Source organism: Balaenoptera musculus, chromosome 4 (genome assembly GCF_009873245.2).
Source record: "Balaenoptera musculus isolate JJ_BM4_2016_0621 chromosome 4, mBalMus1.pri.v3, whole genome shotgun sequence".
In the NCBI taxonomy this organism is placed as follows: Eukaryota; Metazoa; Chordata; class Mammalia; order Artiodactyla; family Balaenopteridae; genus Balaenoptera; species Balaenoptera musculus.
In genome coordinates this window covers 77,848,791-77,876,019 of record NC_045788.1, presented here as the reverse complement: position 1 = coordinate 77,876,019, position 27,229 = coordinate 77,848,791, and the positions used below count along the sequence as shown (strand labels likewise).

The 27,229-nt window shown below is 33.2% G+C and overlaps 1 protein-coding gene across 10 annotated transcripts in view; it reads left to right on the top strand.

The window, feature by feature from the left end:
• STXBP5L (syntaxin binding protein 5 like) overlaps positions 1-27,229 on the top strand; it is a 376,785-nt gene that overhangs the window by 280,723 nt on the left and 68,833 nt on the right. For 2 of the 10 annotated variants that reach the window (XM_036850873.1, XM_036850872.1), the window contains exons 19-22: positions 1,163-1,314; positions 3,245-3,376; positions 15,996-16,061; positions 22,435-22,527. In XM_036850873.1, the coding sequence (XP_036706768.1) occupies positions 1,163-1,314; positions 3,245-3,376; positions 15,996-16,061; positions 22,435-22,527 (443 nt within the window). Of the gene's footprint in view, positions 1-1,162; positions 1,315-3,211; positions 3,218-3,244; positions 3,377-15,995; positions 16,062-22,434; positions 22,528-27,229 lie in introns of all 10 variants that reach the window. The other 8 variants (XM_036850879.1, XM_036850876.1, XM_036850882.1 and 5 more) reach the window with 6 other exon arrangements.

The following is a 27,229-nucleotide window of genomic DNA, read 5'->3' as shown; positions in this document are numbered from 1 at the left end:
AAGCTCTGTGGACTAGATAAATCTAGCGTTATAATTCTCATTACAAAGTAAAGAAACTAAGGCCTCACAAGATTCATTAATTTTTCTCAGTCGCATAAACTATAAATGATGAGATAGGATCGTCTGACTTTTATAACAATGTTTTTTCCAATTTTCCAGAGTCTGTCTTCCTGGAAGATGTAGAACTTTATGTAAAATATCAAATACTTTAGTATGGTAGCAAAACTTTTCACTTTTTGTGAGGAAGGCAATACGGTGGAATAGAAATAACTAGATTTAGAGTAAGCAGATGATTTGTCAATCATATTCAATCTAAGTAATAAAACAACGTGGAATTATATAAAATGAGCAAAACAACTTTTATACAACTATTTTATATTTAGTTTAGGAAACAAAAAGCAGATTTACAATTGTTCAGCTAGAGGGCATGTTGTAAATGGAGAAAAAAGAGAGTCTAGTGTATGCCAATTGTTAAGGTGACCAAAATGCCTGCTTAGGAGATCTATTTTAATTTTTCAGGAGATTTAGTTAAGAAATTAATCAAATGGCCTTTGTATTTTAATAAATGGGACAAAATAAAGAACAAAGATTGAGAAATTTTTAAATTTTTGTGAATGAGTTAGATCTCTGTTCATATCTACTATGGTGTCAAAACCTTTGATATATGAAGTTAATCTTTATGTAAAATCTTGTGTTAAATATACACTCTGTTTAAGAAGAGAATTAATTTGGAACCTAATAATTATTATTTTATTTGAAAAAGTCACCTAATTGCATACCTAAGCAGCTGTAGCTATTGAAGTGCGACATTTCTTGTTCTATTCCCCCCTTCATAGCAAAAAGATTTTATATGATTTGTCTGTAAAAACATAAAATCAAGTGAAAGAGCAGGTTGAGTAATCACTACTTACATGATAAAATATATTAGAAAATATGATTGCAGGTCATTCCTATTTTTTGCAGTGGTCATGACTATTATATAAGGTTAACCTATCCTATGTAAAGGCACCATATCCTTCCTGACCTTCACCAGTCAGTGCCTGACTTACCCAACCCCAAAGCATTACTTTCCAATAATCTTATTTATTTTTAAATTCAGAGATAAAAATAATGATGGTTGATGTAATACATTCTAGTTGCATTTTTTTTTTTTTTCTCTCAGAGTTGCATTTGGGAACTGCAATGGGTTGGCTGTGGTGGATTTTATACAGAAGACAGTACTGTTAAGCATGGGGACCATTGACCTATATAGATCAAGTGACCTATACCAACGACAACCACGGTCTCCTCGAAAAAACAAGCAGTTCATTGCAGGTAGGAGATAAGATCATTATGAACTTGATTAGTTCACCTGTTTTCTTACCTTTAGATTTCTTGTCTTTCTTCTGTGATGCTATTCAAATGCACAGCAATATAAAGTCAACATAATTTACAATACCATGTAAGTAAAATTGGTCAGAAACATAGTAAGAATCTTTGAAAGGGTAAAGGAGGTGTTTAAACTTCAATTTGTTGTTAACGTTAGGAGGGATCTCAAGTTTCTTAAGTTGAATTCCTAAGAAATAACAAAAAATAAGGTATTAAATATAAAAATGCTAAGAAAATCAGGCTCTCTAGTTGAAAAAGCTGCTTGCAATGGTTGTGTTAACTGGGATAGTTTTCTTCTAATATATGATAGCTTTAAAAATATAACTTAAGGTCATTCACTAGTTTTAATTTTTTAAATTAACTCCATTTTTTGGCTGTCACCTTTCCTTGTTGGATGGTGACTTTCTTGGAGGTATTTTCACAAATGCAGTAAACATTATTAAAATGCTATGAAAGATATTTTTCTTGACAGGACAAATTATAAAAGAAAAATATATAAAGTTACTAAAATACAAGCCAAAATACTTTCTACATATAATGCCAAACCTTGATATGTCAAATTATCCAAAGTTGTACTAAAATTTCAGTATATATCCAAATAGTTGGCTTTGCAAACATTGCCAACATTTTGTATATTATCTGTCCACTGACATAGTTTAATTGGTAAAAACTCGGCTGAGCTAAAAGGTTTGCAGGTGGAAATGCATCTATAGTATTATGTGTTATTTTATACAGTTTTTAAAATTTTCTACTGTTTTGTAAAATAATCAGTTGAATATTGACACTTTTACTAAATATACCCACGTAAAGACTATTTTAAAGTAAAAAGAGTACATTATGGTAGGTGTTATTTTCTAAATAGCAGATGTGCCAAATTTAACATCTGAATGTGGTAATAAATGAAGTTTCCTTTGGGACTAATGAAAAATTACTTGATATACTGAAATTCTCCTTCTTTGTTAATCTTTCTTTTGTAAACCTAAACCCTTTCCAAATTGCTAATTTAGACCCTTTTCAGGAGCACAAAAGTTCTCCTTCAGAACCTGGAGTTTCTTTGTTTTTTTTTAGGGATCTCAACTTTTAGCAATATTTTATGAGTGCTAGCAATGTAAAATTAGACAGGTTCTGCTTCTACCACTACTGGCTTTTGAAAGAAAGGCAGAATAAGAAAAATTGTGCATGAATGTACCATGAGATTCCCTCACGATTGAGAAAGAGAAAGTTGACTTTTGAAAGTTCATGGACTCTTGATAGAAAGATGTTAGGGGATAGTAGGCACTGTTTGCATGCTGAAACACTAATTCAATCAGAAAAGCTGTGAATCCTAAGACAGCATCTAAATTACTTGCTGGATATACACAGTGGGATGACAAAGTGTATATTTTGACAGAGGTAATACAATTATTATTTAATTTAAACTTACTGAGCCTCAAAAATTATGATTAGAGCTCAGAATTTTAATGACTTTTAAAATTAGGAAAAACTGTGATGAAGTTGTAAACTCTGCTTGTATTTAGTATATATAGTGAGTACTCACTTTGTTATTAAAAAAAAAAGACTAAAATCCCTAAGTTTTCTTGTTAATACTGAAAATTAAAGACAACCATTTTTATATTTATGAGGTAACATACATATTATTTATAAGCTAAATAAGTTTACTATGTAAAAAGCATAAAGAGAAATATGCCATTTATTTTTATAAGATATTTGATTGAATAAAATTACTACAGCATTCTCATCATTCATCTATCACCTCACTTTCTAATTGATTTATTTTTTTAATATCTCCTTTCTAATTTGATTACCTAAACTTGCTGCAATTTCTTCATCTTGGCTGTTCTAGATTCTGGTATGATATCACTTCCTTTCACTTTAGACTATTTTTCTCTCTTTCTTCTGCCTGCTGCTGATGCTGGTGTTCTGGCATGTTCCAAAGACAACTTTTGCATGCGTGGCCTGTCTAACTTTTATCCTGATTTAACGAAACGGATCCGTACTTCCTATCAGAGTAAGTTCTATAAAGGTTAGGCAAATAGCTTTTTTTTAAAGTCATAATGCTTGAGTTAAATCCATATATCTGTGCTCAGTAATGTGTTTTTAAAAACACATTCAGCATGCATGCACATTTTTGTTTTGTTATGGAAATGCAACCTGATAATTTTAATAAAAATTATATAAATATTTCAAATAAATAGTTATATCATATACCCATTTACCCATATTCATTGTTTCAGTGTTTATTTCAAACCATGTGTACCATGTGCTATTAGTCCAAGAGCCATTATCTTTTGTTTTGAGGAGGAAGAACCATGGTGTCCTTGTAAATAATAAACCTGATATTCTAGCATCAATAATAATTGAATGCTTATTTTGGAAACCTTATGCCTTTGGCCATTTTATAAAATTATTGTAACCAAGGACACAATACTTGCTTTTTCTAATGTAATTAGATTTCTTAGAGGTAGCATTTCTGATGCTTTTCATTAAAATAGAATATACAAACACACATTTCTATAGTGATTTTAGGAAACAAACACTGTGAAACTGGGGAATTAAGGTAACAAATAAAAGTCACTAATATTAACATTTACCATGGTAGCAAATGCAAATCTGAAGATGGTGTGTCAGATATTCTATTAAATGGTGCAGAAAGAGTGGGGAGTGAGGGTATGATTGGAGGTGCACATGATACTAGTGATATTATGGGTGAATATTTATTGACATGAGAAGATGTATATAATATGTTAATCAATATGTTTGTTTGTTTAAAAAGAACTTTACTTAATACATATAAGACGATCTCATATTTGTATAAAATATATATATGGACACATACATGTTTGTTGCTTGTATCCTGAATTTCTTCAGACCTCACCTCACCAGCTTGTACATACTTAATGGAATTACATCACTTATAAAAACCTAAAATTTTGTGTTCCATTAGCTACAGGAAGTCAATACCTGTGAAAGCCTTAAAAATTTTCTGGGGTGTAGAGGGTGACTTATTTTTGCTCGGAACTATTCTCTAGTTTTCTACTCTGAGCACCCCCTTTTTGAGTTCTTCCCACCGCCTCTACTCCTGGTGCCTTGTGATAGAACACATATCTGTGTTGGCTTCTGCTGTTACTAAAACAGAAACTTATTAGGTATTATGATAACATTTCTTGACACCTGAAAATTATACGAAATTTTAGTTTCCATAATTAAAATTTCCATAAAAGTTGTATTGGAACACAGCTAAACTCATTCATTTACATATTGTTTCTGGCTGCTTCTAAATTACAATGGCAGAGTTGAGTAGTTGCAACAGAAACCATATGGCCCCTAGAGAATGGACTTGAGGGTACGGGGAGGGGGAAGGGTAAGTTGGGACAAAGTGAGAGAGTGGCATGGACATATATACACTACCAAACGTAAAATAGCTAGCTAGTGGGAAGCAACCACATAGCACAGGGAGATCAGCTCTTGCTTTGTGACCACCTAGAGGAGTGGGATAGGGAGAGTGGGAGGGAGGGAGATGCAAGAGGGAAGAGATATGGGGACATATGTGTATGTATAACTGATTCACTTTGTTATAAAGCAGAAACTGACACACCATTGTAAAGCAATTATACTCTAATAAAGATGTTAAAAAAAAAATTGCCCACCTGAAAAAAAAAAAAAAAAAAGAAACCGTATGGCCCATGAGACCTAAATATTTACTGTCTTGCTCCTTACATAAATTTGCTGACCTCTCCCCTATACTATTCTTCGTTACCCATCCCCTACCACCTAAATGGTATCAGCCAAAACCTTTCCTGAAAATAGTTTCCAGGTGGTTTAACACACATACTCAGACTTCAGAATCCTAGTTTAGCCTTCTCAAGGTAGAATCCCCCTACTGTGTGTGTGTGTGTGTGTGTGTGTGTGTGTGAGAATGCATCCATCTGTACAGATAGAAAAAGTTTCTGGAATATGAGATTGTAGATTTTATAAATTTCTTTTAATGTATTTTATGGTATTTCTATAATAAACACGTAATGCTTTTATAGTAAAAAGAAGTTGGATACTGAGGATAAGAAGCAGGCTCTTAGTTAATCTGAATTCTACAATATCAACCATGATATTAAGGTTAAAGGTCATTACTTCAATAATCTTATGTTGCCTTCAGAATAAAAAAGCCAAGATTTTAAACCTTCATTCAGGGTACTCTAAAATATAATTCTTATCTGCATCTTCAAATGAATTTTCTACTACTCCTATAAAAACACTCCTCTTAAGCCAGTGTATGTATCTTACTACACTTATAATTTACTTATAAGTGAAACTCTCCTGGCAACTCTCTGGAAACTTTCCTTAGATTTCACTCCCTATAGTAAACCTTTCCTGCTGCCATTAGAGCCCTTTGCACCAATTCCTTAATTTAAATGTCTATAGTGCCTATGGTGTACAGGCTTCTACACAGTAGTGTCTGAACCATTTAATTGGTATTTAGATTTGTTTGTATTTTCATGCATATGCTCTACCTTTATAAATGCATGATAAGAACCTGAAGACCATATCTAAAATTGTTATGATCCTCTACACCCAGCACAAGTATGAGCTCAGCAAGTTGATGATGGTAGTGAGATAGAGCATGACAGGAGACTCTTTTTGCTCACATGAATAGCCAGCGGACTTTTCAAATTTGATAAATGAGAGTAGACATGGCTTCTGGGTTCACTGGAATTTTGCAAAAGAAATCATAGTTTCTTGTAAACAAAGAATTAAAGTGTCAAGACAGACGACAGGAGTAAAATCAAGTCCTCAGAAGGCCATAAAAGATGTTCTGTGTCTTCCACAGGACTATGATTGATTTGTGGATGCAAAGAAATGCTTTGGAAAGAGCAAGAGACATAGGGTGAGAAGGTTTATATCAAGTTCTGCCTTTTCTTCTTATTGACTACTCATTACATTTATAATCTTAAGCAAGTCATTTAACTGCTCTGAGTTTCTTTTTTCTCATATATAAAGTAAAAATCATAATCCCTACTTTCCCCTTAGAGACTTTTGGAACTTTTCAAGATTAGTGTTTGTAATTGCACTTCTATAAATATTAGACATTATTATTATTATAATAGAAGATGAAACCACGACACAGGTTAAATAACCTTTCCAGAATACAACAAATCTATGGAAGAATTTAGGGCTAACATCCAGTCAGGCTGCCTCATCACCTAGTGCTCTTTCTACTTGTTATAATGACAAATTCTGCTAGTTAAAAATTGATAATATACCATTTGAAACAAAGGAGGTTTGAAAGGTATGCTTAAGGTAGAACATTGTCAGAAAAGGTGCTTATGCATCAATTTCTAGTTATGCACTGGGGAATCCTTTGGAAAGTTTCCGTCCTATCTACAGACATTTTCTCTCTTTCACTGCATAGTTTGTTCAGAGTGTGGGGAGTCATAACAGATCCTGGAAACACAAATCAGAAACATAAAGAAAAATTGAAAGAAAAGGGGAAAATAAAACTAGCAAAGAGAGGCAAATAAACATTTTCAAAAATGAATGGAGCGGGCTTCCCTGGTGGCGCAGTGGTTAAGAAGCTGCCTGCCAATGCAGGGGATACAGGTTCGAGCCCTGGTCCGGGAAGATCTCACATGCCACGGAGCAACTAAACCCGTGAGCCACAACTACTGAGCCCACATGCCACAACTGAAGCCCACGAGCCTAGAGCCCATGCTCCACAACAAGAGAAGCCACCGTGATGAGAAGCCTGGGCACCGCAACGAAGAGTAGCCCCCACTTGCCGCAACTAGAGAAAGCCTGCGCACAGCAACAAAGACCCAACGCAGCCAAAAATAAATAAATAAAATAAATTTATTTTTTAAAAAATGAATGGAGAAAGTCAAGAATGGAGGAGGAGTAAAACAAAGAATAAGAGGAATGCCTCAAGGAACGAAAACTGGCAAAAATTATGGTAAACAATAAATGGGAAAAGTCCATTTATTTGAAAAATATTTTATTAAGCATCTTCTGTGTGAACATTTTTTAGGCAGTAGATATATAATGATGAATGAAATAATTATAGTCTCTTCCCTCAATTTATAAGAGAAAACATATAAAGAAATTCATAGATATACAATTATAGTTGAAAAAAGGAAGCAATCCTATGAAAGAAAAAAATTAGACGTGGAAAAGTTGGACCTATTTTTGAGAGTGTTGTTAGGGAAGGGCCTATCTGAGGGGGAAATATTTAAGTGAATCCTTACAAGATAAGAAGGAATCAGACAAAGCTTTGAACTTACACTTCTGACCAAGGTAGAGTAACAGGGACAAGATTTAACATCCTGCCTCAAATAAATAGAAACAGCCGTAATAAATGAAGCTGTGCTTTTTAAGATATGGGACATCAGACAATGAAGAACAGTAATTTCTGACAGATAAGAAACAAAAGAAGTGAACCCTATAACCATACCTCTTTACTGCCCTGAGAGAGTTTCTAGACTGCAGCAAAGGGAGAAGGGGAAACCCAAGAGGAAACCAGTCAACTCCTTATGCTGAGAAGATGGAGATGAGAAACTGGGGAAACCAAAGCAGCTACAGCTCCTAAAGAGAGGATCCCAGAGATCTACAGTTTCCTCCTCCAACAGATCAACACATACCTATGATGTAGCTACCCAGGGACAGGTAAAGAACCATCTGAAAGGATTAAAGGAAATGGTACCCAACACTCAAACAAAGGGAATAGTGCCTATTTTTTCCCACCAGGCAGACTAAAAAAAAAAAAATATATATATATATATATATATATGTATATATGTATGTGTATATATATATATATATATATATATATAATTCACATCCGCTTCTAATTAACATTGTACTGGGGATTCTAGCCAGTGTAGTCAGGCAAGAAAAAGAAATAAAAGTTATCCAGATTGGAAAAGAAGTTAAATCATCATTTTTTCATAGACAACATGATCATCTATGAAGAAAATCTAATGAAGTCTACGAAAGAGCTACTAGAACTAGTGAGTTTAACAAAGTACAGGATATAAGGTCAGTATACAAAAATCAATTTTATTTCTGTCAACCTGCAACACTTAGCCATAAATTAAACAACAGATGTGAAAGACCCATGCATTGAAAACCAGAAAACATTCCTGAGAGAAGTTAAAGAAGACCTTAAAAAATGAAAAATTACATGTCTCAATATTATTAAGATATCAGTTCTCTCCCAATTGATCCATAGTTCAACACAATCCCAATAAATATCCAGCAGACTTTTTAATAGAAATTGACAAACTGATTCTAAAGTCCATATAGATATGCAAAGGATTTAGAGTAGCCAAAACAGCTTTTAAAAAGAACAATCTTGGAGAACCAACACTACCTAATTTCAAGACTTTTTTAAAAATTAGTGTGTTATTGAGTTAGGTTGGTATTGGTCCAAAGACAAATATGTCAATGGAACTCAGCAGACTCTAGAAATACATCTACACATATATGGACAACCGATTTTTTACAAAGGTGCAAAGGTAGTTAAGCAGAGAAAGCATAGTCTTTTCTACAAATGATATTTAAACAATTGAATGTCCTTTTGTAAAAAAAATAACTTTGATCCATACTTTGTACTATATTTTTAACAGTTAACTTACAATGGATCATAAGCTTTAATATAAAACCTAAAACCATAAATCTAGGAAGAAAGGAGAAAAATTTTGTTACCTTAGGTTAGGCAAAAGTGTTTTAGATAATATCCAGTGACATGCTCCACAAAAGAACAAACGTATGGATAAATTGGATTTTTTCAAAAGTAAAAATTTCTGCTCTTTAAAAGACACTGTTTTGAGAGAGAAAAGTTAAGCCATGGACTAGGAGAAAATATTTACAAAGTATATATCTGATAAAGGACTTGTATCTAGAATACATTTTTTAATTTCTCAGAACTCAATAATGAGCAAGCAACCCAATAAAAATATAGGCCAAAGATTTGAATAAATAATTCACAAATGAAAATATAGTGATAAAAATAAGCATATGAAAAGATACTCAAAAACATTCATTATTAAGAAAATCAAATTAAAAGTACAATGAGATATAATAATACATCTATTATCATGACTATAATTTAAAAGACTGATCATACCAAGTACTGGCAAGAATGTAGAAGAAATAGAATCTCTTACACACTACTGGTGGGGATGTACAATGGTATAACCATTTAGCAGATTCTAAAGATTTAAACATACACTTATAATATGACCTAGCCACTTTACATCTAGTTATTTACCCTAGATAAATGAAAGCATATATCCATACAAAGACATTCACAGCAGCCAAAAATTCAAATATCTTTAGTAATCAAAAACTAAAACAACTAAAGTCTCCGTCGAAAACTAAATGAATAAAGAAATCTCGTATGTTTGTTCAATGATTTACTACGCAGTAATAAAAAGGTATGCACTACTGATATGTGCTATACCATGGATGAATCTCAAAATAATGAGTCTTACATTGAGTTAGAGAAACCAGACAAAAAAGGGCAGATACTGTATGATTCCATTTATATAAAATTCTAGGAAATGAAAACTAATGCAGAGTGACAGAAAGCAGACCCATGGTTGCATGGGGATGGGGAAGGGACTGATGTGGAGAGGACTGGAAGACAGGGTTACAAAAGGACACAAAGAAACTCTTGGATACATTTATTATCTTGATTGTAGAGATGGTTTCACAAGGGTATACATATTTCAAGATTTATCAAACTAAATACTTTATAAATATGTCAGTTGAACCTCAAAGAGTTATTTTTTAAAAGAGAACTAGGCACATGAAGGGCAGGGAGCAGTGTATTCCAGGCAGAATGAACAGCTTATAATGAAGGTTCTAAGGTGGTTAAGGACTTTAACTATCTTCTAGAAATAGAAGGTCAAGGAGGCTTGGGGTGTAGTGATTGAGAGGGAAAGTGGGTTAAGATTTTGATGTCTAGATGAGCAGGGACAAGATCATACAAACTTCTAAAGCAATTATAAGAAATTCTGTTTTGAGCAAGAAAATGATATGCTTTGATTTATATCTTAAAAATGTTATCCACACTGCTGAATGAAGAAAATATTGTGGGGCCAAAAAGAATAAAAGCCAGTATACCAGTTGGGAGGCCAATATTATACTCCAGGCAGGAAATGAAGGTAGCTTTGGCCAGGGTGATAGCACTGTTGTGGAGAAGAAAGATAGGTGCAAGAATCACTTACAGAGCTACTAATTATAATTCAACTTGGGAGATCAGAAAGTGGAATCAAAGATTATTTCCAAATTTGGGCTTGAGCCAATGACTGTCATGATATTATTTACAAAGATGAAGAAGCTAGGGTTGGGGCACAGTATGTTGGTAGGGAATAGAGTTCGGTTTTAGACATGTTAAATTTTGGTGTGTATTGTTTATCCAAGTGAAGACGATAAGTGGACAGGTAAACAAATCTGAATATCAGGGCTGTAATTTAGTATGTAATGGCATGGGAATAAAGTTATGTAGGCGTGGAGGGAGCAGAAGAAGGGAAGAGGGGGCTTGTGGATAAAGAAACAGGAATTTCAACATTTAATTTCCAAAGGAAGAAGAGTAGCTGGCAGAGAGGACTTGCCAGAGAGAAGAGGAGAAATGAGGAGACTATTGCAGAAGCCAAATTAAAGGGGAGTGTTTCAAGAAGTGGTCAGCCACATCAAATGCTACAGATAGGATAAGTAGGGTAAGCTTAGAAAAGGGTCTAGTGGGTGTTGTGCTGTGAAGGTTATTAGTGACTCTCTAAAAAGTAGTTTTGGAAAAATATTGGGATAGAAGCCACAATTATATTAGACTAAGGAGTGGCAAGTGAGGAAACAGCACAAGTAAATAACTCTTTTGAGATGTTTGGTTATGAAGGGGTGCCAAAAAATAGGTCACTACCTGCATTGGAATAAAGTGTTAAAAGAAGGATTTTTTTTATTTTAGGTAAAGAGCATATTTTAAAGTTGATGTGAATATTGAATGATCCGTAGAGAAAGAGAGATTGGTGGTAGGGGACAGAGGAAATAATAACTAAAGAAGCAAAATCCTTCAGAAAGTTAAGGGAGAGGAAATCAGAGCATATGTACAAAGATTAGTATTTAACAGGAAGTTTTCTCCATTGTAATAGAGAGGTACATAAAAGAAAAGGAGAAAGCTACAGAATCAGAGGGATAAGTTACAAAATGTATGATTTGGTTGAGAAATGAAACAAGTGATTTTTACATCTCTGTTTTTCAGTTCTGTATTTTAATAGGTTTCCTTTCTTTTTGAAATCAGTTTTACAGTGTTTTCTTACTCCAAACTTTGTATTGAAAAGCACACTGATCTGTAATTAGTAGGTAAAATATAAGGTTCCATCTTTGAATTCTAAAAAAATGAACAAAGAAACTAAAAATAGGGGAGATATTACTTAGTAATATATGTGAGTTGTCTAGAGTTTAGTTTAACAGTAATTTCAATGTGACTCGAACAAATAAAACAGCTAATATAACTTAGGGCAGTGGTTCTCAACCCGGCATGATTTTGTCCCCCAGAGGATATTTGGCAATGTCTGGAAACATTTTTTGTTGTCACAATTGGGGGGAGGAGTGCTCTACTGGCATCTAGTGGGTAGAAGCCATAGATGCTGATGAACATCCTACAATATATCACCCCACAACAAAAAATTTATCTGGCTAAAATGTCAATCAAATTTGAAAGCATTGAGACCAGAGAAGTTTATATGGTAAATGGTAATTTGGTAAGAACATTCCCAAAGTGTAGACTATTTATATATGTGAAGACATTTGTACACTGGGTATTAGTCTCCTAAAGAATATTGGTATTTTATTTAACATTCACAAGTTGCTACTTCAAATACGATATTGATTAAATTATCCAGTAAGACACATTATAGGTATATATTCTTAGAAATCTTTAAATAAATGTTGATATAATTCATTGCACCCAAGGGGGTTTTGTCTTCTGATATTCAATTATTTATTTACCATAAAATATCTCTATCTGATCTTAACCGGGATTTACTATTTTCTAATGAATCACTATACAAATCCTCCAAATTTAGTTGTCAATTTGCTTTACTTTATCCATATATCAGACATAACTTTCTCTACATAATCTTTGGGAAATCTCACCATTGAGTGTTCAATATATTATGAGGAAAAGCACAATTATTTGGCATTATCCTGAGCACTTCAGTGAATACCTACTAGTGTCAGTAATGGATTAACCAGTTTACCTGGTTTCCATTCCTTTGTTCCACATGCCTTCAATACAGCTTTAACAGTATTTCCAAGAGAGTAGATTTAAGTGGAGGGGCTTTCCATTTCCAGATAGGATGTTGAAAGATATAAAAATTCTTCATCCCTATGGTAACAATGACGACAACAATAATAATAAAATCCTGTGATAATAACAATGATAAAATTAAAATTATACTTTTCTACCGAGGCTTCTGAAGAGTGGTGGATTCAAAGAAGTCTTGATTAACTGAATTCCAGAGAGATAAGAGCCATTCATAGATAAGCAGAAAACTGCAGCTGCTTTTATACCTGGGGCAAGTGACTGAGCTGGACACAGGTCAGGAAAGGAATGGGCCTTCTATAGATGGACAGACTGCAAAGAATAGGAACAACTATAGGTTTAATGACTATCTGGACTGAACTTTTGAGTGGGAATCTGAAATAGCTCTAAACACAAAATTATTCAGTTTGGCAATTCTCTGCCAACTAACCCCACCACTCTCAGAATTTTTCTGAGAGAGTGGCAGCAAATAAGAAAGCACAGAGAATTTATGCAGTCTCAAAGTGCTTGCATTCAGGGGTTATTATAGGATTTGACCCAAGCTGAATTAAACTATCTGAAACTGCATCTCAACCCTCTTTCTGCACAAATACTGGGAAAATTAGGAATCAGCCCCTTGAGGAAGGGTTAGGGAAGTTTGAGTGTTGGATTGAGGAGCAAAGAGATTTTGAAGGGAAACCTAATCTAATTAAAGCTGCAGACCAGCCCTAGTTCAATTCAGTACTGTGTAGAATCTGATTGATTAGCACTTCACTTGAGTTGTCTAAGGACAAAAATTGGTAAGGCTGTAAAAAACTTAAGCAACTCTCTTAACCAAATTGGCCTAACTGACATAAATAGACACCTACATCACACTAATGAAAATGTGCATTTTTTTCATTAGATGTGGAATATTCACAAATATAGACTGAGTCATGAAACAATAAAGAATTAAAATCAAGCAGAGTAAGTTCTCTGATCATAAAAGAAATTAAATTAGAAATCAGTAACAGAAATATGTCTTAAAATTCCCAAATATTTGAAAATTAAGAATAGCTCATGTCTCTTAAAAAAGAAATCACAAGGGAATTTTAAAAATATTTTTAACTTAGTGAAAGTGTAAGCACAAAATATCAAAATTTGTGATATTGAGATGTTACTAAGGTAGTGCCTAATGGAAAATTTAGAACATTAGAAGCTTAAATTAGAAAAAAGAAAGATCTCAGATCAGTAATCTAATAGCTCTACTAATATCAGACAAAATAGATTTTAAATAAAAAAATTTCACTAAAGAGGGACAATTTAAAATGATAAAATGGTCAATATATCAAAAAGATATAACAATTATAAATATATGCACCTGACAACAGAGCTACAAAGTACATGAAGCAATATCTGACAGAATGAAAGGGATAAATAGACAATTTGACAATAATTATTGGTAATTTTAATACTCCACTTTTAAATATAATACGAGAACTAGGCAGAAGACCAAAGAGGAAGTAGAAGACTTGAAAAATGCCATGTATAAGACCTGTACACTCAAATCTACAGAAAGAAAATGTTTATACATTATTTAAATGGAGGAGATACCATCTTTATGGGTTGGAAGACTCAATATTTTTAAGATATTTATTCTACCAAATTATCTATAGATTTATCACAACTCAATAATAATCTAGCATATCTTTTTTATAGAAATTGACAAACTGATTTTAAAATGTATGTAGAAATGCAAAGAATCTAGAATAACTAAAACACTTTTGCAAAAGAACAAAGTTGGAAGATTTCACTTCCTGATTACAGGTTGTAATATAAACCTGCATTAATTAGATAGTGTGGTAGTCAAAAAAAAAAAAAAAAAAGACAAATAGACCAATGATTACAGAATAGAGAATCCAGAAATTGACCCACACATACATGGTCAATTTATTTTTGACTAAGGCACTAACACAAATCAATGAGGAAGGAAAATCTTTTTAACAAATAATCATGAACAACTGGGCAAATAGGGGGAAAATGGACCTTAATCCCTACCTCACACCATAATCAAAATTAACTTGAGATGATTTATAGTCCTGTAAATGAAAGCTAAAAATTAAAAAAGTTTCTTGAGAAAACAAAGAGTGATATTTTCATTACCATGGGGTAGGCAATGATTACTTATACAGGAATCAAAAAAAAATTCAAAATAAAAGAAAAAATCAATAAATTGCCCTTAAGGTAAATTAATTTTTTGCTCGTCAAAAGACATCTTATTGTCACCAAGAAAATGGAAAGATAAGTCACAAATGGAGGAAAATATTCACAATACCTACTTCCAACAAAAGACTCTTAAGCAAAATATGTAAAGAATTCTATTGAAGATTTGGCACTACTCAGTTCTGTAACCTTAAATAGTTTAAACTCTCCGAACTTACAGTTTCTTATTTATAAAACGTAAGGGTTGGGATAGAGTGTGACAATGGACATTTTCTAAAATTCTATGATTTTTTGAACCTACAGCAAGTTTATTGGTACAAATTATATAAAGAAGGGGGTGGTGGAAAGGAATATGAATAAAGATGGTTTGGGTAATTGACAATGGCTCTTAAATACCCCTGGGTATGGGGATTTACATTAAAGTAGAAACTCTGAATATTTATTTACAAAGAAAAAATATGAAACTCTCCAATAAGGGTAGGAAAACCCTAAGGATATTTTGTGAATGCCACAGGAATGCAGACTGGCAGATAGTGGGAATTACAAAATGTTTATTAATCTATTTTGCCTATCCTTATATTTTTCAGGAAAGTGACAATAGAATATAAGAAATATTAGAAATGAGAAAAATATAGTGCTTATTATAAGAAGGAATTTGATACCATTGAACAAATCATTGAGTATTTACTGTACAATACTGCATTTTTATAAATAGGTATAATATTCAAAATTTGTTATACCTCCTTGCAGGTCTTTTAAAAAGCCAATAACCGTTTCTCTTGGAAGTGGAAGATTTGATCAGATCTTTTTAAAAACCCCTTCTACTTCATGTTTTTCTTGGTCTATTTTCAGATGAAACTACATCATTTACTAAAATAGTTACTTCATATGAAAAAATAAGAAAAGGAATTTTATATCTTTCCACCATCATATTCAATTACCCTTTATATATCAGTTAGTTATTGCTTATTTTTTCCTATGTCATTGTTAAAATTTTCCAAAATACTTGTCATAACATAAGCATAGATAAGTTCTCACAGGGGAAAAATAAAACCTTTTAAAACTTCTAGGAATTAATAAGAATTATCTACAAAATTTTAGCAAATTTTCTCATTTCTTGTCATTTCATTTTCAGGTTTAACTGAGCTGAATGACAGTCCAGTTCCCCTGGAACTTGAGCGTTGCAAGTCTCCCACTCCAGGTAAACATGAGTGGTATTTTTCAATCTTCTGAAGATTACTTCACTGCAGTAATCTACTGCTTTATCTTCATAATTCTTGAGAAATTCATAATTTTGGTAATTAGGTGTAATTTCATTTTGAAATTTAACCATAAGCAAATTCTATTCCAAAATAAAATAGAAATAAATGCCTTAAAATATTTATTGCTTCCCAAAAAATTAAGATCAGAGGTATGAGTGTAATACTTTTAAAGACATTTTAAAGGAAGTTATTTTGCAGATATATTAATAATGCTAAGTAAAAATTATAACATTATACAGAAACTCTCATAGCTAGAGCTGAATTAGTGGGAAATATATACTGTAGGTGCAGTAACATATGAAACCATCCCTCTGGATCATAGTTTTGAAACATGTATATTCATTGGCAAAAGAAAAATGATAATATATGTTGTGAGCCCATTATATTAAAAATATGAGTATAAAGATTCTTAGGAATAAGTTTTTAAGGTCTGTGAAAAAAAAGGGTATAGTACAAATTGTTGGGTGTTAGCATTGTGAATAATTTGCTTTTAAAAAATTTTTTATTTACCTGATTTTTCTATAATACACACATAGTAATGTGTAAATTTTTAAGCACCAAAAAATTAGGTATATCTTTGACATTGAATTGTAGATCTGTTTTCAGAGAGTATCAAAAAATTATTTTTTTATTTAAATTATTTTATTTAAATATTTTATTTTTAACTTCATGCAAATTTATAACCATTTAGTTATCTCTTTATAAAGCAATGAATTTTGACTTTTAGAAATTCAGCTGGAATTGTGACATTCTTCAATCTACTTCCTTAAGAGTTGTTAGGTGTTTATTGTTATTCTTCAGGAATGTAGGCTGAATAGAATCTAGTTGTGTCCTGTGTAAATTTCTGTTTTAATCATATCCATTTAATCCTTATTTTACTGCTTTCATGTTAATCATGGTCTCATACATTTACCCTTTCTTTTGCATTCCCATTGGCACCATCCTAATATAGGTATTTATTACACCATACCTAGAATATTACAAAATTATTCTAACAGGTGTCTCTATTTTCCATCTCTCCCTCTTAGAATTCATTTTGCATATCATGTTGCAAAATTAATCTCCTTAAAATATTACTTTGATATTTTCCCGTGTCAGAAATCTTCAATTAAAATATAATTTAATATCCTATATCAAATTCAATTAATTTTACCTCACTTTAAATTCTCATCCATAATCTGAATTTGAATAGTAATACATTTATTAGGTTCTAATATCAAAAAGAAATGGAATAAAAAAAATTTCCCTCCAATCCTTCCCCATACATTGTTTCTACTCTCTTGAAAAAATAAACATTATTGGTAGTTTCTTGTTTATCCTTCCAGGCAATTTGTGTTTGTAAACAAACCAAAAAGAAACAGACTTTTGCCTTCTGTTTTGTACAAAAGTAGTATATTATGCACTTCGTTGTACTTTGCTTGTTTCACTTTACAGTGTATCTTGCTTTCCATTTCATTACATAAAGTATTTTCTTATTCTTATTTACATTTATATGATATTGAATTACACGTGTGTACTATAATTTATTTAATCATTTTACCAATTAAAGGACACTTAGTTTAGTACCAGTCTATTGCTATGTCAAACAATGCCACAGTGACTAACCTTGGTACATTCCTCACTTTAAATGTGTGCAGATATATCTATCAGATAAATTCCTAAAATTGAAGTTGCTGGGGCAAAGAGTACACACCTGTTTAATCTTTATAGATATTCCCCAACTGCTCTTCTTGGGGTTTGCAACAGTTCTCTCTCCTTCTAGCAATAACATGAAAATATTGGTTATCAGATTTTTTTATCTTTGCAAGTCTATTTGGTAAAAAGAATATGTCAATGCAGTTTCAATTTACCTCTCACATATTATAAGTGATGTTGAACACCCTTTTATATATTTAAGAGTTCTTTAAATATTTTTTGTAAATTATCTATTCATATACTTTGCCCATTTTCTGTAGGGTTGTTCATTCTTTTTAAATTAATTAGTCCTCTTCATAAGTTAAGAAGATTTTCCCTTTATGACATGAGATCCAAATATTTTTCTCAATTTTAACTTTTAACTTTGCTTGTGGTATATCTTGCCTTAGAGCAGTTTTTTTCTAATCATTGATCTTTCCTTTTAAGGACTTCTTATGCCCAACAATTTAAATACTATTGGTTATCTACTTTTTAACATTTTAGTAGAATTCCCCTGTCATTTACCCTTTATAGTTACTTATCTTGTATATTTGTACTTTCTCTGAAAAGAAAAATTTTTTCATTATGGAACATTTCTAAAAATATACGATACACATATGAAATGATTGAGAGCCTTTCTTTAATTAGGGTAACTAAGTTGATCTATTTTGCTGTTTAAACCCAAACAGTGGTTTTACTGTTTTTTTTTTAATTTGTCTTTTAGCTTACTGATTTCTGCTTTATCTTTATTAATCTCCTCTGTTTTCCTTCGTTTTACTTTTTCCTTTTTCACCTTTTTGTGGTAGATGCTTATTCATTTATATTTATTGTTTCTTACATATTGATAAAACAAGGCTAAATTTCTCTTTGAACTCTGTTTTAACATGTAATAGCTTTTGATATATTATGATTGCATTAAGAGTATTTTCTATATAGTAAACAGTTTGTTTATATTTCTTTGACCCAAGAGTTATTTAATGTAAATGTGTGGCATTAGGTAGCCATAAGTTTTACCTTATTAATCATGTTATTTAAGTCTCTCATGTCATTACTTATATTTTGATTACTTGACTTGTCAAAGATGGGGAAAAGGTGAATTAAAATATTGTATTAATCATGTGTTTCTATTTTTCCTTGTATCTGCTGTTTATTTTTTAAAATATTCATGTGTAAATATTCCAAGATATATCTACAAAAAAATACATTCTTTACCATTAATCACCATTGTTCATTTCATATTGTGTCCTTCACCTGAATTCACCTTGTTTGCTATTAATACCACAACTCTTGCTTTTATTTTTAATTTCTTTTTGTATTCCTTGGCCTTACCTCTTTTGAGGTAAACTTTTTTTAAACTGAGGTGCAATATGTAAACCTCAAAGTGCATAACTGTTAACAGTTCAGGTAGACTAGTTTTTACAAATGAATACACCAAGTAAACTTACCCAGATCAAGATTTGGAATGTTACTAGAACCCCAGACACGTCCCTTATGCCCCTCTCAGCCACTAACCCCCACAAAGTTACCTGCTATTCTGACTTTTATCATCATAGATTAGTTTTGTGGGTTTTGGACTCTCAGATGAATGGAATCATTCAGTATTTACTTTTATTTTTTGCTTATTTTGTTTATTATGTGTATGATATTCATCTATGTTGCTGAATGATTTTTATTGATGTGTAATGTTCCATTATATGAATATATCTCAGTTTATTTGTGCAGTTTATTATTGCTGAACGTTTAGGTGGTTTTCAGTTGGGGGCTATTATAAGTAAAGCTGTTATGACCAATCTTGTCTAATTTTTAATACAAATATAACTCATTTCTGTGTTACATGTATCTGGGAGTGAGTTTTGAGGTCATAGGGTATGCGTATGTTCAGCTGTTCAGCTTCAGGAAATACTACCAAGTTTTCTAAAGTGGTTGCACCAATTTTACTTCCATTAATGGTGTATAAAAGTTCTATTTGTTCCACATACTTGCCGATTTTCTTTTTTCAGTTTCAGTCATTCTGGAGTGTATATAGTGCTGTCTTGTTGTAGAATTAAATTGCAATGCATATCCCTGATGTCTAATGATTTTGATGAACTTTTACATTTATTGACTATTTTTAATATCCTTTTATAAGATATTCAAGTATTTTACTCATTGTTATTATGTTGCCAACTTTCTTTGATATATAAGAAATTCTGTGTATGTATGTAGATAGGTAGATACATACATACAAAGAAGTACTTTTGTTGGATGTATATAGTGCAAAATATCTTTTCCCATCCTGTGCCTTGCCTTTTACTCTCTTAAAGGTGGTCTTCTGATGAGCAGAAGTTTTTAATGCTAATGTTATTCAATTGATCAATACTTTCTTTCATTGTTAGTGCTTTATATGCTTTGTTTTATTTTTAAGAAAATCTTTGCCCATCCCAAGTTCATAAAACTATTTCCCTATCTTCTAGGAGGCTTACTGTTTTACCTTCACTTTTAAGTTCAAGTTCCATTTGAAATGTACTTCTGTGTCTAATGTGAGGAAAGAGTCAAGGTTTATTACTTTCATTTAGGTATCCAGTTGACAAGGACCATTTATGAGAAAACTATCATTTCCCCCACTACACTAAAATGGTACTTTTGCCACAAATTAGTGTACTGTACCATGTATGTGCATGTTTCTAGACTTTATGTTCTATTTCATTTGCATGTTTACCATTAATCCGATTCCACACTGTTTTAATTGCTGTAGCTTTATAGTATCGCTGGTAGTATAGGTCCTTCAATTTTGTTTTTGTAGTTCTTTTTCAAGAATGCTATAGCTATTTTAGGTCTTTTGTTTTCATATAACTTTTAGAAAAAACTAGTCAGTTTGCACCCAAACAAATATGCTTGGATAGTGATTGCAATTTCATTTCTTCTATATATCTGTTGGTCAGAAATGACATTCAACAATGAATTTTCCACTTGGTATCTCTCCATTTATGTGTCTTCTTTACTTTCAGTAATATTTTTAGTTTTCTTTGTAGAGGTCTTACACATCTTTCATTAGCTTTATTACTCAGTATTTGATATTTTTATGTTGTAAAATTTTAAATATCTTTTTATTATTTTTTATGGCTAGAATATAAAAATAATTAATTTTTGTATATTGACCTCATGTCTGGAAAATTTGATAAACTTATTTCAGTAATTTGTCAATTCTTTTAGATTATCTATGTATCCAGTTATGCTCCCCCGTTAAAATGACAGTTCCATTTCTTCTTTCTAAAGGAAGAAATTAGCTAGGACCTCCAAAACAATGCTGAATAGATGTGGTGTTAGCAGATATCTTTTTTTTTTTCCAGTCTCAGGTATGAGTCTTTCAAGATTTCTGAGTTAATTACAAGGAATATCTCTGAGTAGGAGCGGTCAGAAATTAGGAAAGCCAGAAACCGATAATCATTTTATAACTCTGCTTTCCTACATGGTTCTTAAACTCCCTTTTAGCCCAATAAACCACAAGTAATATAGGGTGAAGTTTAATATTTTATTAAATAAAATATTAATAGAACAATAATTCTAATTAATAGAATGACTATTAAATATTTCCTTTAGGATGATGAGAGAGACAAGAGTAGGGATTGGGAGCTGAAAGGGTCCCAGTAAGCCAACCAGAATGCTGATGTTCTCAGCTTCCAGAATAACAATCATTTCGTATTACTCATTCACCCAACTATTTAACAAGTAATTTACAATATCTGCAGTTAGTGATATTATGATATCCACTGAGAATAAACTAATGAACAAAATTAACATACCCCATGCCAAATGGAACTGACAGTCTATCTGCAGAAACCAACATTAAAGCAATAGGTATACAAATTGTTATTATTTTTCCTTAAAGCTGTGTAACCATTTTTCACTCACCGGGTAAGCTTGTGCAGTTTGTGCACTGCATAAACATACATCCCAAGGGGGTGAGCAGAAGCTAACATGAGCCCCAGCTCCACTTACCTGGAACAGAACTGCAGTCCCCTAAATGAAGCAGCCCCTTTATCTTTGGCCCAAGAAACTAACCAAGCCTTCAACTGTAGAGTTATGTCTGCCCACAAGGTGTGCATTTTTCTAATTTGTCCTACTTGAAGGTTTGCCTTTAAAAATCATTTTCCCAGTTTAACATCATTTTCTAGGTTAGCATTAGGTCCTAGTACTGCTGCTACCTATGCAGCTATTCATCTTCATGATTCTCACTGTCCACAATATACAATAGACTTATAATGCTACCAAATTCAAGTGAAGACTAGGGTGATAAAAATATTTATCCTTAAAAATATCTTTATTAAAAATATCACAGAAACTAATGTCACAAAATACTAAAAAAGAAGTAATCAACTCTGTTGTTCTCAAACCTGAGTTAGAACTAGGTCTCATAGCCTAGTTTGAATGCTGCTTCTGTGTGATTCTACATGTCTAGAACCCCATCACATCCTCCAAAGAAGAATGCTTCTTGCTTCCAAAGAGTCCTCTGTTGAGGCAGTACCAAAATACTCAGGTAAAGGCACAAAACAGACACCCTTCCAAATAGTTATCATGAAATTCACCTCTAAGGTAAAAATACTTGGTTTACTTGGGCTAAAAATTACATGCCAATAGTTTTTTATTCCCTTCCTTTAGGACTTGCTACCAGAACTCCCGAGGCAGCACCAGGCTTTTATAGGAATGAAATACCAGCTGTGAGACAGAGGAATCAAGTACATCACTTGCCAGGTGAAAGTGAAAATGTCTTTTATGAACAAAGAAGTTATTCATATCTCCATAATTTTCTAGACTTCACAATTTGTCTCAAAACCTTTATTCTTACTTGTTGTGCTGAAAACACAGGTCCCTCACGGTGAATGAAGACTAATTTCCCTAAAGCAATGGTTAAAACTATAGACACCAACTTCATGAGATATAAAGCAGGAATTCCTAAGGCTTTTGACATTTGCCATAGAATTTAGATAGTGGTGGTTTTTTTTTTTACTGTAAACCTGGATAATTTCATCAGGCCTATAAGAAAATAATGGAGTGGCCAACAGATAATTCAGGGAAAACCTAAGAGCCAAAAAGTAGTTTTGTAAAAATTCTCCTTAACTCTTCATGATACAATTAAATATTTTCTGTGATCAGAAACAACTATGATTATCATGGAAATTCCAAAGAATCACCTCAAAGGGGCAATGCTCTCTCAAAAATAGTGAGCAGAAAAAAGGTCCTGTAAATTTTATGCAGATTCATTGAATATATGATGCTGCTCATAGGGACCAAATCAGAATCAAACACAAGTTGTACAGCTTTCTTAAATTAGGCATTCATTACAAAATAGTTGTGACTAGATTTACAACTTTAACAAGCATGAATTACCAATGTTCTAGACCCCAAGTAAAGTCAGTGACTAAGGAACCTAAAAATAATTGTAACCCACAATTTTCCAAGACAGCAGTTTCTTTTTTTTTCCTTGTGTAATACAACACCCCTGTGATATGCCTTTTTTCTGATGAGAAAACTGAAGCTCAGAGTATTTAAATAAGTGGAGCTAGAATCCCAACTCAGTTATATTTGGTTGTAAAGCCTAAGCTTTCCCCCTGATTTTCATTAATAAATTGAGAACAAAAATATGGGAATTACAAAAAATAATCACAATTGGAATTATATGACATCCGGTCAGTGGAGACAAGATGGTGGAGTAGAAGGATGTGAGCACACCTCTTCTTACAAAAACACCAAAATATAACTGCTGAACAGTGAACAACAAAAAATGGTGGAAAATACCAAAAAAGATCCCCTACATCCAAAGACAAAGAAGCCACAGTGAGACAGTAGGAGGGGCACAATCGTGATAAATCCCATACCCACCAGGTGGTCAATCCACAAACTGGAAAACAGTTATACCACAGAAGTTCTCCCACAGGAGTGAAAGTCTGTGCCCCACATCAGGCTCCCCAGCCTGGGGTTCTGGCAGTGGAAGGAAGAGCCTACAGAGAATCTGGCTTTGAAGGGCAGTGGAGTTTGATCGCAGGAATTCCACAGGACTGGGGGAAACAAAAACTCCACTCTTGGAGGCACACACAAGGGCTCGTGTGCACCAGGACCAGGAAAAAAAGAAGTTGCCTCATAAAAGCCTGGGGCAGACTTACCTGCTAGTATTGGGGGTTCTCCTGTGGAGGTGGGGGGGGGGCAGCTGTGGCTCACTGCAAGGACAAAAATTGGTGGGAGCTCATTGGTGTGATCCCTCCTGGAGGCCATCATTTCCTCTCCAAGATCTGGCCCCACCCAACACCCTGTAGGCTCCAGTGCGGGGACACCTCAGGCCAAACAACCTACAGGGCAGGAACTCAGCCCCACGCATCAGCCAACAGGCTGCTTAAAGTCTTCTGAGCACACAGCTGCCCGTTGAACACATCCCCTGACATGGCCCTGCCCTCCAGAGGGACAAGACCCAGCTCCAGCCACCAGTGGGCAGGAAGCAGTCCCTCCCATCATGAAGCCTTCATAAGCCTCTTAGACAGCCTCATCCATCAGGGGGCAGACAACAGAAGCAAAAAGAAATACAATGCCACAGCCCGTGGAATGGAAACCACAATCACAGAAAATAAGACAACATGAGACATCAGAGGAATATGTCCCAGATGAAGGAAGAAGATAAAACCCCAGAAGAACAACTAAATGAAGTGGAGATAGGCAATCTACCTAAAAAACAATTCAGAGTAATGATAGTAAAGATGATCCAAGATCTCAGAAAAAGAATGGAGGCACAGATCAAAAAGATACAAGAAATGTTTAACAAAGACCTAGAAGAACTAAAGAACAAACAAACAGATGAACAATATGATAAGTGAAATACAAAATACACTGGAAGGAATCAATAGCAGAATAAGTGAGGCAGAAGAATGGGTAAGTGAACTGGAAGACAGAATGGTGGAAATCACTGCTACAGAACAGAATAAAGAAAAAAGAATGAAAAGAAATGAAGACAGTCTAAGAGTCCTCTGGGGCAATATAAAATGCACCAACATTCACATTATAGGGGTCCCAGAAGGAGGAGAGGGAGAGAAAGGACCTGAGAAAACATTTGAAGAGATAATAGCTGAAAACTTCCCTAACATGGGAAAAGAAACAGTAACCCAAGTCTAGGAAGCACAGAGTCCCAGGCAGGATAAACCCAAGAAGGAACATGCAGAGACACACAGTAATCAAATTGAAAAAATTAAAGACAAAGAAAAAATATTAAAAGCAACAAGAGAAAAATCAACAAATAATATACAAGGGAACTCCCATAAGGTTATTAGCTGATTTTTCAGCAGAAGTTCTGCAGGCCAGAAGGGGTTGGCAAGATACATTTAAAGTGATGAAAGGGAAGAACCTACAACCAAGAATACTCTACCCAGCAAGGTTCTCATTCAGATTCGATGGAGAAGTCAAAAGCTTTACAGACAAGCAAAAGCTAAGAGAATTCAGCACTACCAGACCAGATTTACAAAAAATGCTAAAGGAACTTCTCTAGTTGGAAAAGAAAAGGCCACAACTACAAACAAGAAAATTACAAAGGGAAAAGCTCTCTGGTAAAGGCCAACACACAGTAAAGGTAGGAAATCATCCACATACAAATATGAATTCAAAACCAGCAATTGTGAGAAGAGGAGAGTACAAATGCAGGATATTGGAAATGCATTTGAAATGAAAAGATCATCAACTTAAAACAATCTTCTTTATATATAGAGTGCTACATCAAAACCTCATGGTAACCACAAATCGAAAATCTACAAAGATACACAAAAAAGAAAAAGCAATCCAAACACAACATGAAAGTTATTCATCAAATCACAAGAGAACAAAACAGGAAGAAAAAAGACCTTCAAAAACAAATCCAAAACAATTAACAAAATGGCAATAAGAATATGTATATCAATAATTACCTTAAACATAAACAGATTAAATGCCCCAACTAAAAGACAGAGTGGCTGAATGGATACAAAAACAAGACCCGCATATGTGCTCTCTACAAGAGACCCACTTCAGATCTAGGGACACATACAGCCTGAAAGTGAGGGGATGGAAAAAGGTATTCCATGCAAATGGAAATCAAAGAAAGCTGGAGTAGCAATACTCATATCAGAGAAAATAGACTTTGAAATAAAGACTGTTACAAAAGACAAAGACAGTACATAATGATCAAGGAATCAATCCAAGAAGAAGATACAATTGTAAAGATTTATGCACCCAACATAGGAGCACCTCAATATATAAGGCAAACACTAACAGCCATAAAAGGAGAAATTGACAATAACACAATAACAATGGGGGACTTTAACACCCCACTTTCCTCAATGGAAAGATCATCCAGACAGAAGATCAGTAAGGAAACACAGGCCTTAAATGACACATTAGACCAGATGGACTTAATTGATATTTATAGACCATTCCATCCAAAAGCAAGAGAATACACATTCTTCTCAAGCGCACATGGAACATTCTGCAGGATAGATCACGTGCTGGGCCACAAAGTGAGCCTCAGAAAATTTAAGAAAATTGAAATCATATCAAGCATATTTTCCAACCACAACACTATGAGATTAGAAATCAACTACAAGAAAAAAAAAACTGTAAAAAAACACAAACACTTGGAGGATAAACAATATGCTACTAAACAACCAATGGCTTACTGAAGAAATCAAAAAGGAAATAAAAAATACCTAGAGACAAATGAAAACAAAAGCACAATGATCCAAAACCTATGGGATGCAGCAAAAGCAGTTCTAAGAGGAAAGTTTATGGAAATACAGTCTTACCACAGGAAACAAGAAAATGTCAAATAAACAAGTTAACCTTACAACTAAAGCAACTAGAGAAAGAAGAAACAACAAAACCCAAAGTAAGTAGAAGGAAAGAAATCATAAAGCTCAGAGAGGAAATAAATGAAATAGAGACAAAGAAAACAGTAGCAAAGATCAATGAAACTAAAATCTGGTTCTTTAAAAAGATAAACAATATTGATAAACCTTTAGCCAGAATCATCAAGAAAAAAAGGGAGAGGGCTCAAATCAATAAAATTAGGAATGAAAAAGGAGAAGTTACAATGGACACCACAGAAGTACAAAGCATCATAAGAGACTACTACAATCAACTCTATGCCAATAAAATGGACAACCTAGAAGAAATGGACAAATTCTTAGAAAGGTACAACCTTCCAAGACTGAACCAGGAAGAAATTGAAAATATGAACAGACCAATCACAATTACTGAAATTGAAACTGTGATTTAAAAACTCCCAACAAAAGTCCACAACCAGATGGCTTCACAGGCAAATTCTATCAAACATTTAGAGAAGAGGTAACACCTATCCTTCTGAAACTCTTCCAAAAAATTGCAGAGGAAGGAACACTACCAAACTCATTCTATGAGGCCACCATCACCCTGATACCAAAACCAG